General features: G+C 44.3%; 1 protein-coding gene across 3 annotated transcripts in view; it reads right to left on the reverse strand.

Moving 5' to 3' along the window:
* Positions 1 to 258: 258 nt before the first annotated feature.
* LOC149473371 (retinol dehydrogenase 16-like) overlaps positions 259 to 21,010 on the reverse strand; it is a 52,393-nt gene continuing 31,641 nt past the window's right edge. For all 3 annotated transcript variants that reach the window (XM_089680897.1, XM_089680895.1, XM_089680900.1), the window contains 2 exons: positions 11,140 to 11,303; positions 259 to 846 (listed from right to left, as the gene is read on the reverse strand). In XM_089680897.1, the coding sequence (XP_089537023.1) occupies positions 629 to 846; positions 11,140 to 11,303 (382 nt within the window). In that variant the 3' untranslated portion in view covers positions 259 to 628. The remainder of the gene's footprint in view (positions 847 to 11,139; positions 11,304 to 21,010) is intronic.

Here is a 21,010-nt window from a genome sequence, read left to right on the forward strand (position 1 = left end):
GGCTGTGGCTCTCCATATACTGTGAAATTCCATCTCATCAATGGGTGTAGCTGATATTGTTGGTGCCCATGACCTCATAAGTCATGTCACAGTTGCACCCTCTTCAGGCCCAACAATTACATCTTAGTGTACAAACATCAGCATTCACTCACATTTACAACTTTTTGGCAATGGTTCTTTGCTGAAAGCCAGTTCAATTTTTAATTACACAACCGAAATGAAGCAAAGTTCAATAAGTACAAACAAAGGACATTCAAACACATTGCAAAATTAATGTTTAATGAAAACAGTCTAATCTAAAGTTCGGCTTATGTTCAGTGAAAGTTTTTAATAATTATTTTATAGATCTAGTCAGTAATCACATGAAATATACTAGAAGTACTGAGATGAGTTTTATAAAATATACTGTACTGCAAGTAGCCCAACATTTAGAAGCCCATGATTCTGTGGAAAGTGTATTGCCAAGTTCTTGGTGGTACAGTGTGAAACATACTGCCAGTCCATAAAAAGTCTGTCTATTTTTTTGTTGACCCCTGTTAAGTATAATTCTGATATCCACTTACTTTTTTTATTCAGACTGGATTCATATAGATAGTTTTATCTATGTAATCTTAGTGTGAATGTAAAGTCAGATCCCCTGGGCTGGTTTAGGCTGCCCCATGATTAGAATAAAATCCAAAACTGCTGTGGGGAGGTAAGAGAGAGGCACAAGTATGAATTTGGCATCCCAGCCAGCAGAATATCGTGTCCATGGGTGAACTGCAGTCAGTGCGTGCTTGATGCAGTTTGTAACTCGAGACAGCTTTGTAGTGCAGAGTGGTCCGATCATATCAACAGAGCTGCAAACTAAAATAATAAATATACAGATTAAATTTACTTTATAGAAAGATAAAATACACATGAATGATAATATATTTTATATAATTATTGCAGGTATTACAATATCTAGAATTGATAATATAGACACTTGACACAGAGAGTAAAATAATTTTTAGCCTCATACTTGGAGGTTGATTTATAGTCATTTGCCCAGTGAAAATGCATGTACATTCGTTCTGTGCGAATGAGGCAAATTGTGAATATAAATAGGCTATATGCTGTGTTGGATTTTAACCACTTGCCTACCGGACACTTATACCCCCTTCCTGCCCAGGCCAGTTTTCAGCTTTCAGCATTACTGCACTTTGAATGACAATTGTGCGGTCATACAACACTGTACCCATAAGAAATTTTTATCATTTTTTTTTCACACAAATAGAGCTTTCTTGTGATGGTCTATAATCACCACTGGGTGTTTTATTTTTTGCACTATAAACAAAAAAAAAGAGTTGAAAATGTTGAAAGGTTTTCTTTGTCTCTATTATAAAATTGTACAAACAGGTCATTTTTCACCTTCACTGATGTGCACTGATGAGGCAGCACTCATAGGCAGCACTGATGGGCATTGATGAGGTGGCACTGATAGGCAGCACTGATGGGCATTGATAGGCTGCACTGATGGGGCAGCACTGGTGGGCATTGATGAGGAGGCACTGATGATGCTGCACTGATATGTGGCACTGATGGGCACTGATAGGCGGCAATGATGGGCACTGATAAGTGGCACTGAAGGGCTCTAATAGGTAGCACTGAAGGGCACTGACTAGCAGCACTGACTGGCGGCACTGACTGGCACAGATTGGCAGCACTGATGGGCAGCATTGTTGGGTACTGATAGGCAGCACTGCTGGACACTGATGGGCAGCATTACTGGGCACTGATGGGCAGCACGGATGGGCACATTTGGGGCTGCACTGATAATCAGTGCCCTGATTATCAGTGCAGATGTCTGCTTTCACAGTTGCCTGTTACCGGCAGTACTTTCCTCACACTGTGACAGCATGAAGAAAGTACTGACGATAACCGGCAAGTGTACTTACATAGTGGTCAGCTGTGGTTGGACACGTGGCAAAAGGCCACTATGATTGACCTTTTACCATGTCATGTGATCAACTGTGTCCAAAGGACAAAGTGATCACAAACAGTGCTGGGTGGGGTTGCGCAGGGGGCACATTCTGGGAGGACATCATATGACCCCCTCCCAGAACTGGACTACCGAGCTGTAGTTGTCATTCAGCTGTAGTGCAGTAGTAAAGTGGTTAAATCATTGCTTTTAAAAAGAAAATCCTGCATTTGACCACTAGATGGAGCTAAGCATCATAGGAATTTCCTAAAATACTTTGCTCCATCTAGAGGCCAATTGCAGGATTTTCCGTTTATCAGTAATTTACAATCATTTTACTCCATTTGGGCTACATGGATTCACTACACTTCTGGGACTTCAGGGTCCTTGGGGACGTCGCAACCTCCTCCTTCAGGACCTTCCTGATACTAAAGGGTAGGAGTTTCGGGACCCTAAAAAGCCACTCGCTCCCAGAGCACCTTTATGTGAGCCCCTGACTACTTGAATCCATACGCCATCTGAGCCTAAACCCTAGTGTGTCCGCGTTTAAGTCGGACCTGCGAGCTAGCCACTGCGATAGATCCCTTACCTACCTGAGCAGTTGACGGGAGTTTTGTGTTTTCCTTTTCCCTTTTATTATTTTCATTATTGTTGTTTGTATTGTCATGCCTACACATTACTGCACAGGGCGCTTAGGCACGGGGAGATTCTTGTTTTCCACCTATGTGGAATTTAGTGTTAGCCATGATGCTTGATACAACTGTAACTCAATGCATGTTTTTCCTTGTTCTTGCTTCTTCATTTTTGTCTATGAAAAGCTTTGTTTGAAAATAAAGATTACATAAAAAAATGATTTACAATCAAACAGCACAGGATACAGTCTACTTAATTTGTTTTTTTTTGTCTTATTCACTCATAACACATGCACTTTCACTAGGCAAACGGCTATGCAAATTCTTTATATACTGATAATGTAGGCAAATGGCTAAATTAATCGATTAAATACATATATAAGGACTGTTTCAACTGCCAATAAATTTATAATTCTCTTCATCCAGTTCTGAGATTTACACTGCTCTGCAACACAGCACAGCCTTATCTGGCAGAGCAGTAGATCTGATTATACTGATTATACAGATTATAGATCTGATCTATTATACTTACAGGTATTGTCCATCCCCAGCCTGTGACTGGACAGTAAAAAGAGAAGCAGCTGACTGATGAGTTCAGTCCTATATTGCTCTCAGCTCCTATCAGCATGCTCAGAGTGAGAACCACAGTTCCTTATGCTGCTTCTCTCTCTCTCCTCATCTGAGCTCTACTGTGCAGAGGGCTACAAGAGGCTGATACCAAGTTTAATACATTAAATGATGTATTAATTAATACAAAGCTACATTAAAGCAGAACTAAGCTGTATCTGAGCACCACAAACTGAAATTGCTATTTAATTAATTTTTCATCTTTAAAGCAAACTTATCTATCCATCCATGTTTCCATACTTTATTTTGTTGAGAAATCACTTTGCACACCATTAGCATTTTTAGCTGCAGTCATCTTGAATAAATGATAAATAATAGAACCCACCCTGCGTTAAAAGTGCTAAATACAAATGTGATAAGTAAATCAGTGTATAACCCAGTGCATGCAAGCTGATGTGCTGGGAAAAAAAAACCCTAAAAAAAAGAAACAGATTATATTTGGAGAAAAATGTCACCAAACATAAGCCCAGTGCTTAATGAGTTAATCCAATCTGAAAAGCAATATAGAAACAAATAAAGTGAATAGGAAGTGTATCTAGTACAAATAAATGCTACATTTCCAACTATATAATCAGAGTGAATAATTTGTAATACAGGTGTCCAAATGTAAACACACCACAAATCCTCAGTCTTCAGTGTAACAATCCTATGGTCCAAAACATGTGAGACCCAGTCAGTCCCACCACATGCTTCCACGGCATGTGAAAATCCATCTACACAGTTTATAAGAAAAGGTTCCACCACATGTGCCTGCCAAGCAGTAAGAAAAATCCACTGGTACCCCAAATCACTCAAGAAAGTCACTCCGCACTCACTCTAGCCCAACCTTTTATCAAAGCAAGGGAAATACGCTTATAGTGTATGTAAACCTTCACCTTGTAAAACAACACATTCAGTATAAAATAGAAGTGAAAGTCAAAATATTTGTGTATAGATATGAAAAACATTATAAATACCTTTTTCGCTGTTTTGTAAGTGATCGCAGCCTCTAAGCCAGCAATGGGCAAACTACGGCCCGCGGACCGTATACGGCCCGGCGGACCTTTTAATCCGGCCCGCAGAGCTAGGCTCCCGCTAGGCTCCTCTCACAGTCCGCCCTGAAGACCGGTGTAGCATGAAAATCTGTCTCCTATGAGGATCTGTCCCCCTCGACGTATCTGCGCATGTGCCGGAGATCGCTGATTGGCTGCTAATGCCTGAAACTGGCACATGCGCAGATACGTCGAGGGGGACAGATCCTCATAGGAGACAGATTTTCATGCTACACCGGAACGGCGCGGGAACACGGCGAGAGGAACGCACGGAGCAAAGGTAAGTGAATTGACACAGGGGGGACTTGGGGACTTAATATGGGGAATGAATTACTATAGGGGGGATGAATTACTATAGGGGGGGGATGAATTACTATATGGGGGATGAATTACTATATGGGGGATGAATTACTATAGGGGGGATGAATTACTATAGGGGGGATGAATTACTATGGGGGATGAATTACTATGGGGGATGAATTACTATATGGGGGATGAATTACTATATGGGGGATGAATTACTATGGGGGATGAATTACTATGGGGGATGAATTACTATATGGGGGATGAATTACTATATGGGGGATTAATTACTATGCTTACTATGGGGGAATATTACTATACTTACTATGGATGACACATACACATCATTCATCTACTCTTGGTCCGGCCCCCGGGTCCAATATATGAACCCATTGCGGCCCTCAAGTCAAAAAGTTTGCCCACCCCTGCTCTAAGCTCTTTATGCAGCTGAAAATAGAGAGCTGGGGGAGGAGAAACAGCAGAAAAATGAACTTTCCAGTGAATGACTGTGTAAGGGGGCGTGCGAGCAGACGTCTGATCATTGGACTAAGTTCCCAGCATAGCTAGATAACTGACCACACTGTGTTCTCATGCCTAGTATGTCAGTTTGTTATTGGAAAGTAGAGGGACTGGCAGGAACACCAGGGATTTCACACACAGGAAGCAATAAAAAGAGAACAGGATACTCTTTTCATACAAGTGCATGGTGCAGCAGGCACATATCAGGAATATGAAATGTTGGGTTTACATACTCTTAAAGACTTTCTGCTGCACCCAGCTTTTCACTCCCACATCTCTTCTCTCTGTCTCCGTTGATATTTAGGGGAAGATTTACTAAAACTGATGCACTCAGAATCTGGTGCAGTTGTGCATGGCAGCCTATCAGCTTCTAACTTCAGCTTTTTCAATTAAACTGTGACAATAAAAGTGGGAAGCTGATTAGTTTCTATGCAGAGCTGCACCAGATTTTTCATGCTCCAGTTTTAGTGTTTATTTGCACTAGGTACACTTCTTATTCACTTTGTTTTATATTTCTTTTCAGATTGTGTTAATTCATTAAGCGCTGGGTTTATTTGGTGACATTTTTCTCCAGATATATAATTTGTTTCATCTTGAGTAAGGGCATATGATTCAAGTAGCATTTACTAACTGGATTCCATCTGTCCTTAGCTTAGGCATGTAGACATGCCTAAGTGCTTAGCTTAGAAAAACTTCCCTCCCTCCTCCAGATGAAAGAAAAAAAAGTCCATGAAGAGTCCTAGGATGTATGACATCATTTTGGCCTAGGCAGAAACCAAGAAGCAACTGAAGAAATGTAAAAAAGTTTATCTTCCTATCTACGTAGCAGCCTAAGCATTGAAAATAGTGCTGATTAAGAGAGTTTAGTTCTGCTTTAAAGTGCATCTTATGTACAACCCCTGGCAAAAAGTATGGAATCACCAATCTTGAAAAATGTTCATTCAATTGTGTAGAAAAAAAACTAATCACAGACATGTATGAAAACTTTTCATTTTCATTTAACATTCCAACCTTCTGGCTGTGAGAATCATTTACAAAAATAAAAAAGAAAGAAAACTGTAGTCAATTGCAACTATTTTTGCGGATCAAGCAGAGAAAAAAAATATGGAATCACTCAATTCTGAGGAGAATATTATGGAATCACCATGTATTCTGCAGTTCTAAAACAAACATCTAGGCAGCACAGTGGTTAAATGGTTAGCACTTCCCCCTGGCAGTACTAGAGTTGTAGGTTCAAATCCCACGACACCACCTGCCTGGGGATTGCATGTTCTCCCTGTGGCTGGTTAGCACTTCTGCTTGGCAATACTGTAGTCACTGGTTTGAATCCCAACCATGGCACCACCTGCCTTGAGTTTGCATGTTCTCCCTTTGCTTGCATGGGTTTCCTCTGGGTACTCCGGTCTCCTCCCACACTCCAAAGACATGCTAGTAGGTTAATTGGCTCCTGTCTAAATTGGCCTAGTATGTGTATGTATGGATGTAAGTTAGGGACCTTAGATTGTACACTCCTTGAGGGTTAGGGACTGATGTGAATGTAATATATATGTAAAGCGCTGTGTAAATTGACAGCACTATGTATACAGACGACTGACAGAAGAAAACATGTCAATTTTCCCAATCATTGATGATATGGGGTTGCATGTCAGGTAAAGGTATGGGGGAGATGGCTGTCATTAAATCTTTAATAAATGCACTAGTTCATATTGTGATTTTGGACACTTTTCTTATTCCATCAATTGAAAGGATGATTAGTGATGATGATATACTTTTTCAGGATGATAATGCATCTTGCCATAGGGCACAACCCTTCAAGAAAGGCATAGTATGTCAATGGTATGGCCTGCAAATAGTCTAGACCTCAATCCAATTGAAAATCTATGGTGTGACTGAAAGAAGATACTCATAACAAGGCTCCAACTTGCAAAGCCCCTCCTGTCCAGGTTCTGGCAACTGCATTAAGGCTAGGTTCACACCTATGCAGGTTGCGTTTGAGCCGTTTCTGTATTGTGTTTTGTGTTGCGTTTTTGCACCTGCATTATTTTTAATATTTTTTTATTTTTCTGCTAGGCAGATTTAAAACACAAAACACATCAAAAACACGGCAAAAACGTAGCCAAATTTTCAGAAAAAACACAATACATGCTTTTCTGCAGCGTTTCCATTGAAGGCTATAGAATAACTTTTTGCGTTAAATAAAAACCGCACCGGGAGAAAACGCACAGATGTGAACATGTCCCATAGGAAATCATGTTAAATGGACTGTACTGTGTTTCTGCAAAATGCTGCAGAAAACACTTACCGTATTTGCCGGCGTATAAGACGACTGGGCGTATAAGACGACCCCCTACTTTTCCTGCTAAAATGTAGTGTTTGGGCTATACTCGCCGTATAAGACTACCCCTCTTCCAATGCACACCAGTGGGAGCAATAGTGCCCCAGCATCGGTGTCAGTGGGAGGAATAGTGCCCAATCATTGGTGTCAGTGGGAGGAATAGTGCCCCATCATTGGTATTAGTGGCAGGAATAGTGCCCCATCATTAGTATCAGTGGGGGGATTAGGTGCCCCATCATTGGTATCAGTGGGAGGAATAGTGCCCCATCATTGGTATCAGTGGCAGGAATAGTGCCCCATCATTAGTATCAGTGGGGGGAATAGGTGCCCCATCATTGGTATCAGTGGCAGGAATAGTGCCCCATCATTGGTATCAGTGGGAGGAATAGTGCCCCATCATCGGTGTCAGTGGGAGGAATAGTGCCCCATCATTGGTATCAGTGGGAGGAATAGTGCCCCATCATTAGTATCACTGGGGGGAATAGTGCCCCATCATTGGTGTCAGTGGGAGGAATAGTGCCCCATCATTGGTATCAGTGGCAGGAATAGTGACCCATCATTAGTATCAGTGGGGGGAATAGTGCCCCATCATTGGTGTCAGTGGGAGGAATAGTGTCCCATCATTGGTGTCAGTGGGGAGAATAGTGCCCCATCATTGGTGTCAGTGGGAGGAATGGTGTCCCATCATTGGTGTCAGTGGGGGGTGGAATAGTGCCCCATCATTGGTGTCAGGGGGGGGTAGAATAGTGCCCCATCATTGGTGTCAGTGGGGGGGGGGAATAGTGCCCCATTGTTGGTGTCAGTGGGGGGAGGAATAGTCCCCCATCATTTGTCAGTGGGAGGAATAGTGCTCCATCATTGGTATCAGTGGGGAGGAATAGTGCCCCATCATTGGTGTCAGTGGGGAGGAATAGTGCCCCATCATTGGTGTCAGTGGGAGGAATAGTGCCCCATCATTGGTATCAGTGATGGAGCACTATTCCTCCCACTGACACCAATGACACTTGCTGACACTGTTCTAGTATGGTGCTGCTGCAGCCAGCATATGTGGTTGCAGCAGCACCTCTACACGGCACACTTACCTGCTGCTCCTGCACTCGATTTTCATGGGGCTGCTCGGCTCCGCCCCCTCGCCGGTGATTGGCCGCCTGTGTGCCTTTCCTGAGCTACAGTTCTGGCGGCCAATCACCAGTGAGGAGGCGGAGCCGAGCAGCCGCGCGAACATCCAGTGGCCGAACTGAAGGAGCAGCCGCGCTTCCTGGACCGGATCGTCGTGGGACCGGAGCCAGGTAAGAGACAGCAGCCCCTGCCCACCCCTGTACTTAGTGTCCCTTCCGTTGGAAGGGGGGGGGGGCGGCGGCGGCACCGCGCCGCCCCCCTAAAAAGTGTCAGTATGCCGTATACCGGCGTATAAGACGACCCCCGACTTTTGAGAAGATTTTCAAGGGTCAAAAAGTCATCTTATACGCCGGCAAATACGGTAAGTGTCAACCTAGGGTTAGAGAAATTTGGAGCTGGATTGATGAAGAATACTGTTTGTCGATAGTTAAATCCATGCCTCCGAGAATTCAAGCTGGTATAAAAGCCAGAGGTGGTGCAACAAAGTACTAGTGGTGTACTGTAGTGTTTTTTTCATGATTCCATAATATTTTCCTTAGAATTGAGTGATTCCATATTTTTTCCTCTGCTTGATCTGCAAAAACAGTTGCAATTGACTACAGTTTTATTTCTTTTTTCTTTTTTTAAGTATTTCTTAAAACCAGAAGGTTGAAATGTTACATGAAAATAGTTTTGAGGCATGTCTGTGATTAGTTTTTTTTTTACACAATTAAACAATGGAATGAACATTTTTCAAGTGTGGTGATCCCATACTTTTTGCCAGGGGTTGAATTAGCCTGGAGTTCAACTTATATTTTTTAATTTGCCTGTGTAATTCCTTTGGATTTATATTTCAGTATTGCATAGGCCTGAACCTGAGACAAACCTGGGCATGCATTATGTATGTATTCTGACACGTGATTTCTTTTTCTCCGTATAGTCACATTCAGTCACAAATATTTTCAAAAAAGTTGGAAAATTTCCTCTGTGTATAATAAGCACTTCCAGTTATCATAGAGGTTTAATATGGCCCCTAAGGGAAGCTCAGACTGATGAGTCCAGGGCCGCTGTTGGAAATCACAGCCCCACGCCCTCGAAAAGATCATTCCTGCTAAATCTAAAATATAGAACTGTGTTGAGTTAACAAACAAAGCTCTGTGTGTGAATGAGGTCTTGTGGCTCACTCTCATGGGCTTTGTACTATCTATCTGACGGGGCCCCTTTGCCCCACTCAAAAATCAAAATGATATTTTTGCTAAAAATACAATAAATTCATAATACGTGGACACACACACAACATAAATTACGAAATTCCTGCTATATCTTAAATAAAAATCTGTATTGGGTTAATAAGATCTTGGGGCTCATTCACATAGGTGCTGTGGCCTCTACAGCTACGGGAATGCAGCAGCTGTATGAACACAGGTCCTAATTTGACAGGCGTGTAGGTGCAGGTGTTCAGCCCTAAACACAGACAGTGTGCACACCTGTCAAAATGGAGATGTGTGGCTGTGTTCGAACAAGTAGCAGGTGGCTCCAGCCACACAATCAAACTCATTTACATTGTATGGGCCAGGGAACCCATTTGAATGAGCCTAATCACTCACTGTATCCATTCTCCGCTCTCCATCCTGAAACAATCCCCCACAGCAGCAGGGGCAGGACCAGGGGAGCATACAGGGAACCTAAACAACAGAAGCAAGCAACCTGGACAGGAGGGGCGGTGAGCGTGGAGCTGATCCCCTATAGTTCTCCCATACTGCAGCTGAAATCTAGCAGGAGGGAGAGGAGAAGCCGGCTTACAGTTGCTGCGGGGGAAACTACAGGGGATTGGTTCCAATAAATAATATCCCACTGCCCCTCCTGTCCAGGTTCCCCTTCCTTCTGCTTGCCAGCTGCCTGGGCTCCCCTTTTGAACTGATGGGGCTTGAGCCCCATACAGGGCGTATCAGTGGTCTTGAGCATGTCCAACACGATGACTGTTGCTTTGCCTTCTCAACTATACAGGGGCTGCAAAAGGCAGATACCAAATGAAATTCAGGTATTTTCATTGCTTGCATTTAAAGAACACATTTATTGTAGTATTAATGAATAAAGAAGTGCTAAAATGTGTCATTTATATTTCCCTGAAGTTCAGGCTTAAAGTATAAATGATCATTTGTTTGAATAACCTTTGCAGGTTATGCACACTATTGTTTGAGGTCGATTTGCTCACTATTCTGAATAAAAATTTCCTTCTCCATGTTAGTCCTTCTCCATATGATTCCTAATATTGTACTAAATATATGGACCGTAAAGCAGACCTTTACCCCAAAGTATTTGTCATGTTGCCCTGCCTCCTCCTCCCTCCTTCTCTTTCAATTGGTACAGGAGTTCTGCAGGGCTTCCTAAGTAAGTCCCCCGTCCATCTACAGAATCATGGAATCATGGGCAGCGATGAATATTAGTGAACTCCCTAATCTTCGCCATTTTCATGCATCCGTTCAAAATTACTTTCATGTGTGCAAATGTGCCAAAGGACTCTTCCAAGACCCAAAGGCTGGGAACATCTGCGCACATGGCATAATCATGCTGCTATTCCTACTAATATATTATGGCGATTAAAGCTTGATTGAAGCTCATTTTTAAGGAGTATAGGGTAGTTTCACTCACCATTTCTAAAATACTCTTCTCCATAGGCTTGTCGGACTTCTTCAGAGGTTTTCTCCCAGCAGCGTTTTATATTTTCTTTTTGTAATTCTGTGTTGGTTATTTGTGTACTGAAAAATCCAGGTTCAATTATGCACACTTTTACTCCAAATGGACGCATTTCATTCCTAAAAAAAACACCATAAAAAAACCATTCTACTACAACACTTCTGTAAAAACAGGTAAGTAAAAGAGACTGAAGAATAACAGAGACATCTTTTTTCTGCATACCGCTCTCACCTTTTTGTCTATGTACCTGCACTTCTCTATGGTTTATTGTGGAGGACAGCAAACAGAATTGGAATAGGTTTATATAAGTGAGAAAGCTACAAATGAGAAGGACACTTAGGCCAAAGAACCCTGGTAGTGCCCAGCAGAGATGAGCAAATGTGTCTGGGTCCAGTTCAGGGGGTGTTCATTAAAATTTCAAACATAAATCCAAACCTTATTGAAGTCTTCAGAGTGAATATTTAAAAATTCAGTTCTGATCAGATAATATGCAAGGAATTGTAAAGAAGGGCATGAGGGCACTACCATGGGGGAAATGTACAAGTGCAAAATAAATCCAAAAAAAACTGTATAATGGGATGAGGGCTTACATTTTAATGTGACTTCAAAGGGAATTTGGAAAAGTATTATTCTCACAGGCCAGCATCATTGAAACCATATTATGGCACCACCTATTTTACACGTGTATTTGAGTGTTTTAATGTTACATTACTACCTGGCTTAAATACAGCAACAGCATCCCAATCTGATTCATTGGAACTTGAAAAAATAATTTTTTTAGATTTTTGGCTGTTGCACCTGATTTTTTTATCCAGCAGTAATAGGCCTAAATTGGAAGCAGCAACCACAACAGATCTAAAAGCTATAGAAATGTTACTCTATAAAAATAAAGCAAAAGTCCCATAGAAGTGTCCCATAAGGTTTCAGGACTGGTAGGGATAATGCTGGAGAACATGATGCAGGCTTAGGAAAGCATAAATGCTGGTTTATTTGTAATGCCAGAAAGCAGGCCTACAATATTGGACATAAGTTGTATTTTCTTCTCCCTATGTGGTAGAACATACTACAGACAGCATAGTAAGGGTCAGTCACAAAATGCCTCAATAATGTCACCTATTTGGTAAGTTTAGGAAAAGAGAGATGATAGAAAGCTGTGAACATGCTCAAAACATACCATGAAAGGACAGCAAGACAGCAGTAATGTTGGTTTGTAGCTGACCTTAACTTGAAGAGACAGACCCATTATTAGATTTGTTAGCTAACACTTGGGAAGTGGGAACAGACAACAGGATCAATTCACACAGGAAACTCGGCAGCTGGAAATGTTTGCAGGAATCATTTGATAAAAAGACACTTGCCAGCCCAGGGATCCAGCTCTGTGTTCAGCCAGACCAGTTCTTTACCAGTCTTTGGGTCTCCTGTGCCACCATGGTAACTATGGTAAGCCAGCTGTGACTCCTTGTGGCTTCACAGTCGGCTCCCCACTGCCACACTTCCTGAATGGTCCTGCAGCCTTCTGGGATCTGTGATGTGTCCTGTTCCCTCCCAAAAATAAAGTTTACAATAAAGAGGTGAGGGAAGGAGGATAAGCGGAACTTCCCTTTTTAGTTGAAGTTCTGCTTTAATAAGAAGACTGAGTAAATTCTGCAGTTAGGGGTCATTCAGAAGTCCCACAGTGCCTGGTTGTTACCAGTAGTCCTGTTCACAGAAGGGATCAGATGACCATGTGCTGCAAGGAATATAGGAGGTGGAATTCAATCACTACTGCTGATGTCTACTACATGCCCAGGGTCCATGGATGGATTAGCTGGCACCCACCTGTTAACTAACAACTTTAGACCTGAGCAGATAATACTGGCAAATTTATTTAGCACCTGAGGCTTGGGAAAATTCAGCCTTATTCATCCCATTTTAATTATATGAGTTCACAATATTGCGGTTTGGGATAAAGAATGCGCTGGCTATCTTTCAGGGAGTCATGGATGACTTGCTAGAAGGGCTGGAAGCATTCTGAGTTGCCTACCTGGATGACATTGCAGTGTTTAACCCTAACTGTTAAAAGTTCCTCACCATACCTGTCACAAGTCCTGGACAAATAGGCAGCAGCTAATCTAAGAATCAAACCCAGTAGGTGTCAGATGGGCATGATAGAAGTCTTAGTACTTGGGACAAGCAGGTAGAAGAAGGCACATTGAATGCTGAGAGATTGAGGGTCGAGGCCATCACGACCTGGCCTAACCCTCAGAGCCAGAAAAAGGTTTTGGCATTCTTGGAGACAACATGGAGAAGTCAGATGAATAAAATGACAATGAGTCTATTGCCTTGCAGCAAAAAAAGAACCCCCCCCCAAAAAAAATTATAACATTCAGTTGATAGATGTGATGACATTGGTCACAAGGAACAACACCTTTTAGGTGAGAGTAGAGAAAGCAATGACTCTAATGGTTTAATAATGCAGTTTCTGAAGAACAAAAAGAATTAGAGTGTCAAAGAAAAATGGATGGTGGACTCCTGCATGGTGGAGAGGGTGTGACAAGATGCAGGGTCTAGGCACAGACACCAGAACTTCCCCAGAGCACCCCACAAGGAGTAATAGATTTTACTAGTGGTTTACAAGGTTTCGGCACTCAGACACACCTATAAAAATGGCAGCTGAACAGGAATGGAACCAGATTGTAGCAGAAAAAATGGACAGTGGACCCTCTGTGTTTTCTTTGTGTGGGTGATGGCGTGAGCCCATAAAATAGTAGAGGCACAAAGGGATTTATTAAAACTGGTGCGCTCAGAATCTGGTACAGGTGTACACAATAGCCAATCAGAGCCTAACTTCAGCTTGTTCAATTAACCTTTGGCAATAATAACTGGATGCTGATTGGTTTCTATGCATAGCCACAGATTTTGCACTCTTCAGTTTTAGTAAATAGATCTTCACAGGAGCATTTTGCAAGGAGTGACAGATTTTAATGGTGGGTGTACTAGATGGTGACCATCGGATGCACTTGTGCAAATGATAGATAACAGGAATAGAACCAGACATGGTACACAATCAACAGGCAATATCAGAAAAAGGAACAGGAAAAAGGTCAGGGTGGGTGGCAAACAAGTTTAGTCAGATACAAGCTGTGGTAAATGGAGAAACAGGAATGCAGGAAATAACATGGAATTGGACAAGGAAGTGAACAGAATGCTCATTCAACAGGTGTTAGCCTGAGCACAGCTAAATAATGAATTTGACAAGGTGGGAACTTATCCTGTAGGTGCTATATAAACCAGCAGGTGAGTTCCTGCAACAAAGGATGCTGCAGCATGGATGCAGAGACCACATGCTGATGGAACCACATATTTGCTTTACTGTTAAAAGGAATAAGAGGCCAACAGTCTTTCAAACACGATAGAAAGGACAGAAACCTGAGCTTTGATAGTGCTGATAGCCAAACACTGTTCCAGACCCAGCCATTTTTTGTTTTAATTTTTCTTTACACCATTTACAGATGTGGCATTTTAAAATCTTTGTCATTTAATAAGGCTGTCCTTGCCCTATTCAACCACTTCAAGTCGCGATACTTTCACCCCCTTCCTGTCCAGACCAATTTTCAGCTTTAAGCGCTATCACACTTTAAATGATAATTTCGTGGTCATGCAACACTGTACCCATATGAATTTTTTAGCATTTTTTTGAGACAGATAAAACTTTATATTGGTGGTATTTATTCACCACTGGGATTTTTATTATTTTGCTATATAAATGAAAAAGTCCAAACATTTTGAAAAAAAAAGTTTTTCTTATAAAAATTTTGCAAATAAATAATCTTTCTTCATAAATCTTGCCAAAAATGTATTCAGCTATCTTTTTAGTAAAAAGAAAAAAATAACCCAAATTAGTTTATAACTAGAGATGAGCGAATTATTCAAAAATTCGGTTCGGCTGATTTGCCGAATTCGCCGAATAAATTCGCTTCGAGCCGAATATATTCGCTGCGAATTTAACTTATAAAAAGGGTGTTTCTAGGCTTCAGAGAGCCTTTATATTAGTGCAGAACACTGTACCTTTAATTTAAATGCCCTTGGAGTCTGCTGGGGAAGAGAAATAATACTGTCAGTCAGTATGACATGCAGATGAGTGCCGTCGATCTTAGAATCACCGCACACTTCACTCATTTGGGCAGTCACGGGGCCAAAACCAGAGTGTGGAGCCACAGTGTGGCGGTGGAGGCAGCAGCAATGGGAGGCCATACAGCACCCTATGACAAAATGGAACCCACCAGCAGTGTGAGGAGACCTGAAAGTGGCACATGGCAGAGTGTGGCGATGGAGACAGCAGCAATGGGAGGCCGTACAGGGACCCATGACACACTCTGGACCTGGCAGCAGCATGAGGAGGCGGTACAGGGGCCCATGACAGATTACGGGCCTGGCAGCAGCATGAGGAGTCGGTACGGGGGCCCATGGCAGATTACGGGCCTGGCAGCAGCATGAGGAGGCGGTACAGGGGCCCATGGCAGAGTGGCGGAGCGTAAGCAGCTAAAATTGAAGGCCATACAGAGGCCTATGTTAAAAAGTCCCCCCAGCAGCAGCGTGGGGAGACGACTATCAAGAGTCCAATGGCAGAGTGGCGGAGCAGAAGCAGCTTCAATTGAAGGCCATACACAGGCCTAGGTTTAAAAGTCCCTCACAGTTAATTCCAATAACGAACTCTACTCCTCCGTGCAATCTACTTACGAGACCCTGGGCAGGTCTGGGTCCAATTTGTGGTAGAGACTGGTTTTGTTCAGCCATGCTTGAGCGAGTAATAACAGGTCTGTGCTGCCCTTTGGTGTCTGGCTTAATGCGCACAACACTGAACGTCCCAGCGTTTGTCAACGATTTGCCGTTAAGTGATGCAAACCCGCTGAACCACGTTCATGAGGAGCCGGTACAGGGGGCCATGAATCAGTATGGACCTGGCAGCAGCGTGAGCAGACGACAGAGGCACATGGCGCAGGGTGGCGGTGTAGGCAGCATTATTCTGAAGCCATACGCAGGCCTAGGTTAAAAAGCGGAAGCCGTCAGCAGCGTGAGCAGACGACAGAGACACATGGCGCAGGGTGGCGGTGGATGCAGCAGTATTCGGAAGCCAAACACAGGCCTCGGTTAAAAAGCGGAAGCCGTCAGCAGCGTGAGCAGACGACAGAGGCACATGGCGCAGGGTGGCGGTGGAGGCAGCAGCAATGGAAGGCCATACAGCACCCTATCACAAAATGGAACCCACCAACAGTGTAAGGAGACCTGAAAGTGGCACATGGCAGAGTCTGACGATGAAGTCAGCAGCAATGGGAGGCCGTACAGGGACCCATGACACACTCTGGACCTGGCAGCAGCAAGAGGAGGCGGTACAGGGGCCCATGGCAGAGTGGCGAAGCGTAAGCAGCTTAAATTGAAGGCCATACAGAGGCCTATGTTAAAAAGTCCCCCCAGCAGCAGTGTGGGGAGACGACTATCAAGAGTCCAATGGCAGAGTGGTGGAGCAGAAGCAGCTTCAATTGAAGGCCATACACAGGCCTAGGTTAAAAAGTCCCCCCAGCAGCAGCGTGGGGAGACGACTATCAAGAGTCCAATGGCAGAGTGGCGGAGCGGAAGCAGCTTCAATTGAAGGCCATACACAGGCCTAGGTTAAAAAGTACCCCCAGCAGCAGTGTGGGGAGACGACTATCAAGAGTCCAATGGCTGAGTGGCGATCCGGGAAGTCAGCGTTGTGATTGCAGATGCAATGCAGAAATTCTACGAAGTAATGCCGTGGGTGCGAAGAAGATCATATACCGTCGTACTTCCATCCATAAGACGGAACAACCTGCGAACCGGGAGCTTTATTGCCCTGACCCGCTGAGCAGCTTCTGGGATACCCAAGAGGCCCATGGCAGAGTGGCGGAGCGTAAGCAGCTTCAATTAAAGGCCATACAGAGGCCTATGTTAAAAAGTCCCCCCAGCAGCAGCGTGGGGAGACGACTATCAAGAGTCCAATGGCAGAGTGGCGGAGCGGAAGCAGCTTCAATTGAAGGCCATACACAGGCCTAGGTTAAAAAGTCCCCCCAGCAGCAGTGTGGGGAGACGACTATCAAGAGTCCAATGGCTGAGTGGCGATCCGGGAAGTCAGCGTTGTGATTGCAGATGCAATGCAGAGATTCTATGAGGTGATGCCGTGGGTGCGAAGAAGATCATATACCGTCGTACTTCCATCCATAAGACGGAACAACCTGCGAACCGAGAGCTTTATTGCCCTGACCCGCTGAGCAGCTTCTGGGATACCCAAGAGGCCCATGGCAGAGTGGCGGAGCGTAAGCAGCTTCAATTAAAGGCCATACAGAGGCCTATGTTAAAAAGTCCCCCCAGCAGCAGCGTGGGGAGACGACTATCAAGAGTCCAATGGCAGAGTGGCGGAGCGGAAGCAGCTTCAATTGAAGGCCATACACAGACCTAGGTTAAAAAGTCCCCCCAGCAGCAGTGTGGGGAGACGACTATCAAGAGTCCAATGGCTGAGTGGCGATCCGGGAAGTCAGCGTTGTGATTGCAGATGCAATGCAGAAATTTTATGAGGTAATGCCGTGGGTGCGAAGAAGATCATATACCGTCGTACTTCCATCCATAAGACGGAACAACCTGCGAACCGGGAGCTTTATTGCCCTGACCCGCTGAGCAGCTTCTGGGATACCCAAGAGTTTGGCTTCTGTGGGGAATATGGTTGAAAACTGAAACTTAAAGGCATGTTGACGGAAGGGCACCAGTGTCAGTGCTCCGGAGGGAATATAGCTTCAAAGCTGACACTTAAAGGTATATCGACGGTCAGAGACCACAGGAAGTGGAGCTTGCGTCTTAAATCGACTGAATGTGGCAGACGTGAAACGTCTACGGGCCGTATATGAAACGGGTTGTTCCTCTTTCTGGAATAAGTGTTGGAAATGGCCACTCTTTTTGGTGTGGCGTTTTGTCTATTTAATTCCGATAACGGACTCTACTCCTCCGTGCAATCTAGTTACGAGACCCTGGGCAGGTCTGGGTCCAATTTGTGGTAGAGACTGGTTTTGTTCAGCCATGCTTGAGCGAGTAATAACAGGTCTGTGCTGCCCTTTGCTGTCTGGCTTAATGCGCACAACACTGAACGTCCCAGCATTTGTCAACGATTTGCCATTAAGTGATGCAAACACGCTGAACCACGTTCATGAGGAGCCGGTACAGGGGGCCATGAATCAGTATGGACCTGGCAGCAGTGTGAGGAAACCCAAAAGTGGCACATGGCGCAGGGTGGCGGTGGAGGCAGCAGTATTCGGAAGACATACACAGGACTAGTTTAAAAAGCGGAAGCCGTCAGCAGCGTGAGCAGACGACAGAGGCACATGGCGCAGGGTGGCGGTGGAGGCAGCAGTATTCGGAAGCCATACACAGGCCTAGGTTAAAAAGCGGAAGCCGTCAGCAGCGTGAGCAGACGACAGAGGCACATGGCGCAGGGTGGCGGTGGAGGCAGCAGTATTCGGAAGCCATACACAGGCCTAGGTTTAAAACTGGAACCCAGCAGCGTGAGCAGACGACAAAGACGCAGATGGCAGAGGATGGATCTGGCAGCAGTATGAGAAGGCGGCACAGGGGCCCGTGGCACAGTGTGGTGATGGGGGCTACAGCAACTGGATGCCAGAAAGTGGCCGATAGGGCTATATACTGCATGGAATTATAAAGTTGTAAAGACAGCGGCCTATAAGGCTATACACACTATAACAATCATGACTTGATTGACCATTGGCCTATAAGGCTATACACAGCATGAATATCATGACTTATTCTGAGAGTGGTTTGGAAGGCTATATACAAAAAGTAATTCATGAGCTGTCCGGACAGCGGACAATAAGTACATATATACAAATCAATTCATCAGCTGTCCAGCCAGCGGCCTCAAAGGCGACACATATAGAAAGCAATTCATGAGCTGTTCAGACAGCGGCCTCTAAGGCGACAGATATACAAAGCAATTCCCGAGGTGTTCAGGGAGCGGCCTGAACGGCTAGGTTATTACTAAATATATTTTTGTGGTCAAACATCGGCCTATAAATAGATGTCTACACAGTGACAAAAAATTATGTCGCCAGACAGCGGCCCCTAATGCGACAGATATACAAAGCAATTCCCGAGGTGTTCAGTGAGCGGCTTGAACGGCTAGGTTATTACTAAATATATCTTTCTGGCCAAACATCGGCCTATAAATAGATGTCTACACAGTGACAAAAAAGTAGGTCGCCTTACAGCGGCGTATCCTACAAATTGACATTATAAGAAATGGTTTAGACCAAAAAAAAACAAAAAAAACTTTGATGCGATGCTATACCTTAGTAGATTGTGGAAAGTCGACAAGTCAAGCGTAACTGTGTACATTACAGAAAATCTTAACAAGACAACCAAACATGTGGCCAAACCGTGACCGATACAACAAGTTAACAATGTAAGAAACAGGAGGGGGCCAAACCGTGGCCAATAAATAAACAGTCCACCTCATTGATGAGATGGACAACACGTGTCAAATAAATATTTAAAAAAATTGCTATTCCATCGGTCTGGAACTGGTCGACTATAAATAATTAAAAAGTTTAAATTCATGTGACAGTCGTCCAGCGACGTATAAATAATTTAAAAACACCAATCATGAGGGGCCCGACCAGCAGAGTATAAGTCATTAAAAAGGTTCAATTCATGTGACGGTCGTCCAGCGAAGTATAAATAATTTAAAAACCCCAATTCATGAGGGGCCCGACCTGCAGAGTATAAGTCATTAAAAATGTGCAAAACATGAGTCGGCCGACCAGCAGCCTCTCAATAAAATATATATACAAATGTACGGATCAGGTGGAGGTCTTCCATTTGTCCCTAATAACATGTTTGGGGCATGATTCATGGCGGATTTAGTCAGTTGTGTCAGGAACTGGTGGTTTGAAATCCAGACTAATCCACGCCTGATTCATTTTCACAAACGTGAGTCTCTCCACACTTTGGGTGGACAGTCGTGTCCTCCGCGGAGTTACAATACCTCCTGCCGCACTAAACACGTGCTCCGATGCCACGCTACTGGCCGGGCATGACAGCCTTTCAAGGGCAAATTCAGCTAGTTGGGGCCAAAGGTCAAGTTTCGTTGCCCAGTAGTCAAGGGGATTGTCTACCTCGGTTGGCAGGGTGCTGTCCAAGTAGGCCCAAGCCTGTTGTTTGAGGTCCTGCTCCAGGTCCACCTGATGCTGCTGCTGCTGCGGCTGGTTAGTAGTTTCCTCACTGCGCTGGTGAAGAAAGCTACTCATCATCGACTGCAGACTGAGGCAGCCGCTGCTGGTGGAGCTGCCACTGCTCCTACCACCCCACCCCTCCCCTGCTGCCATGGCAGCGGAACGCGAGTGCACAGGGCCCACAGTGTCTGAGGATGGACGTTGGCGCAGAAAGGCAGAGACCAACTGACTACATAGGTGGTTTTTATAGTACTTTATTTTGGCCTCCCTCTCAGCAGGTGTGAAAAAGGCCACCATTTTTGAACGGTAGCGAGGGTCCAACAAGGTGGACAGCCAAAAGTCATCCCTCTGTCTGATGGTTATTATTTGGCTGTCGCTACGCAAGCAACCGAGCATGCTATGGGCCATTTGTGCCAAGGAATGCGAGGGACTCCCTGCCTCCATCTCCACAGCATACTGCCACGGTGCGTCTGGGTCCTCTGTCTCCTCCTCCTCCTCTACCAGATGCTCCTGCTCCTCCACTCCTGTCCGCTGAGTGGAAAAACCACCCATTTCACTCAATAATTCCTGAGCACCAATGTCCTCCTCTACCTCCT

This window comes from Staurois parvus, unplaced genomic scaffold (assembly GCF_062004578.1).
Source record: "Staurois parvus isolate SC_StPar_1 unplaced genomic scaffold, SC_StPar_1.0 ptg000017l, whole genome shotgun sequence".
NCBI classification, from domain to species: Eukaryota; Metazoa; Chordata; class Amphibia; order Anura; family Ranidae; genus Staurois; species Staurois parvus.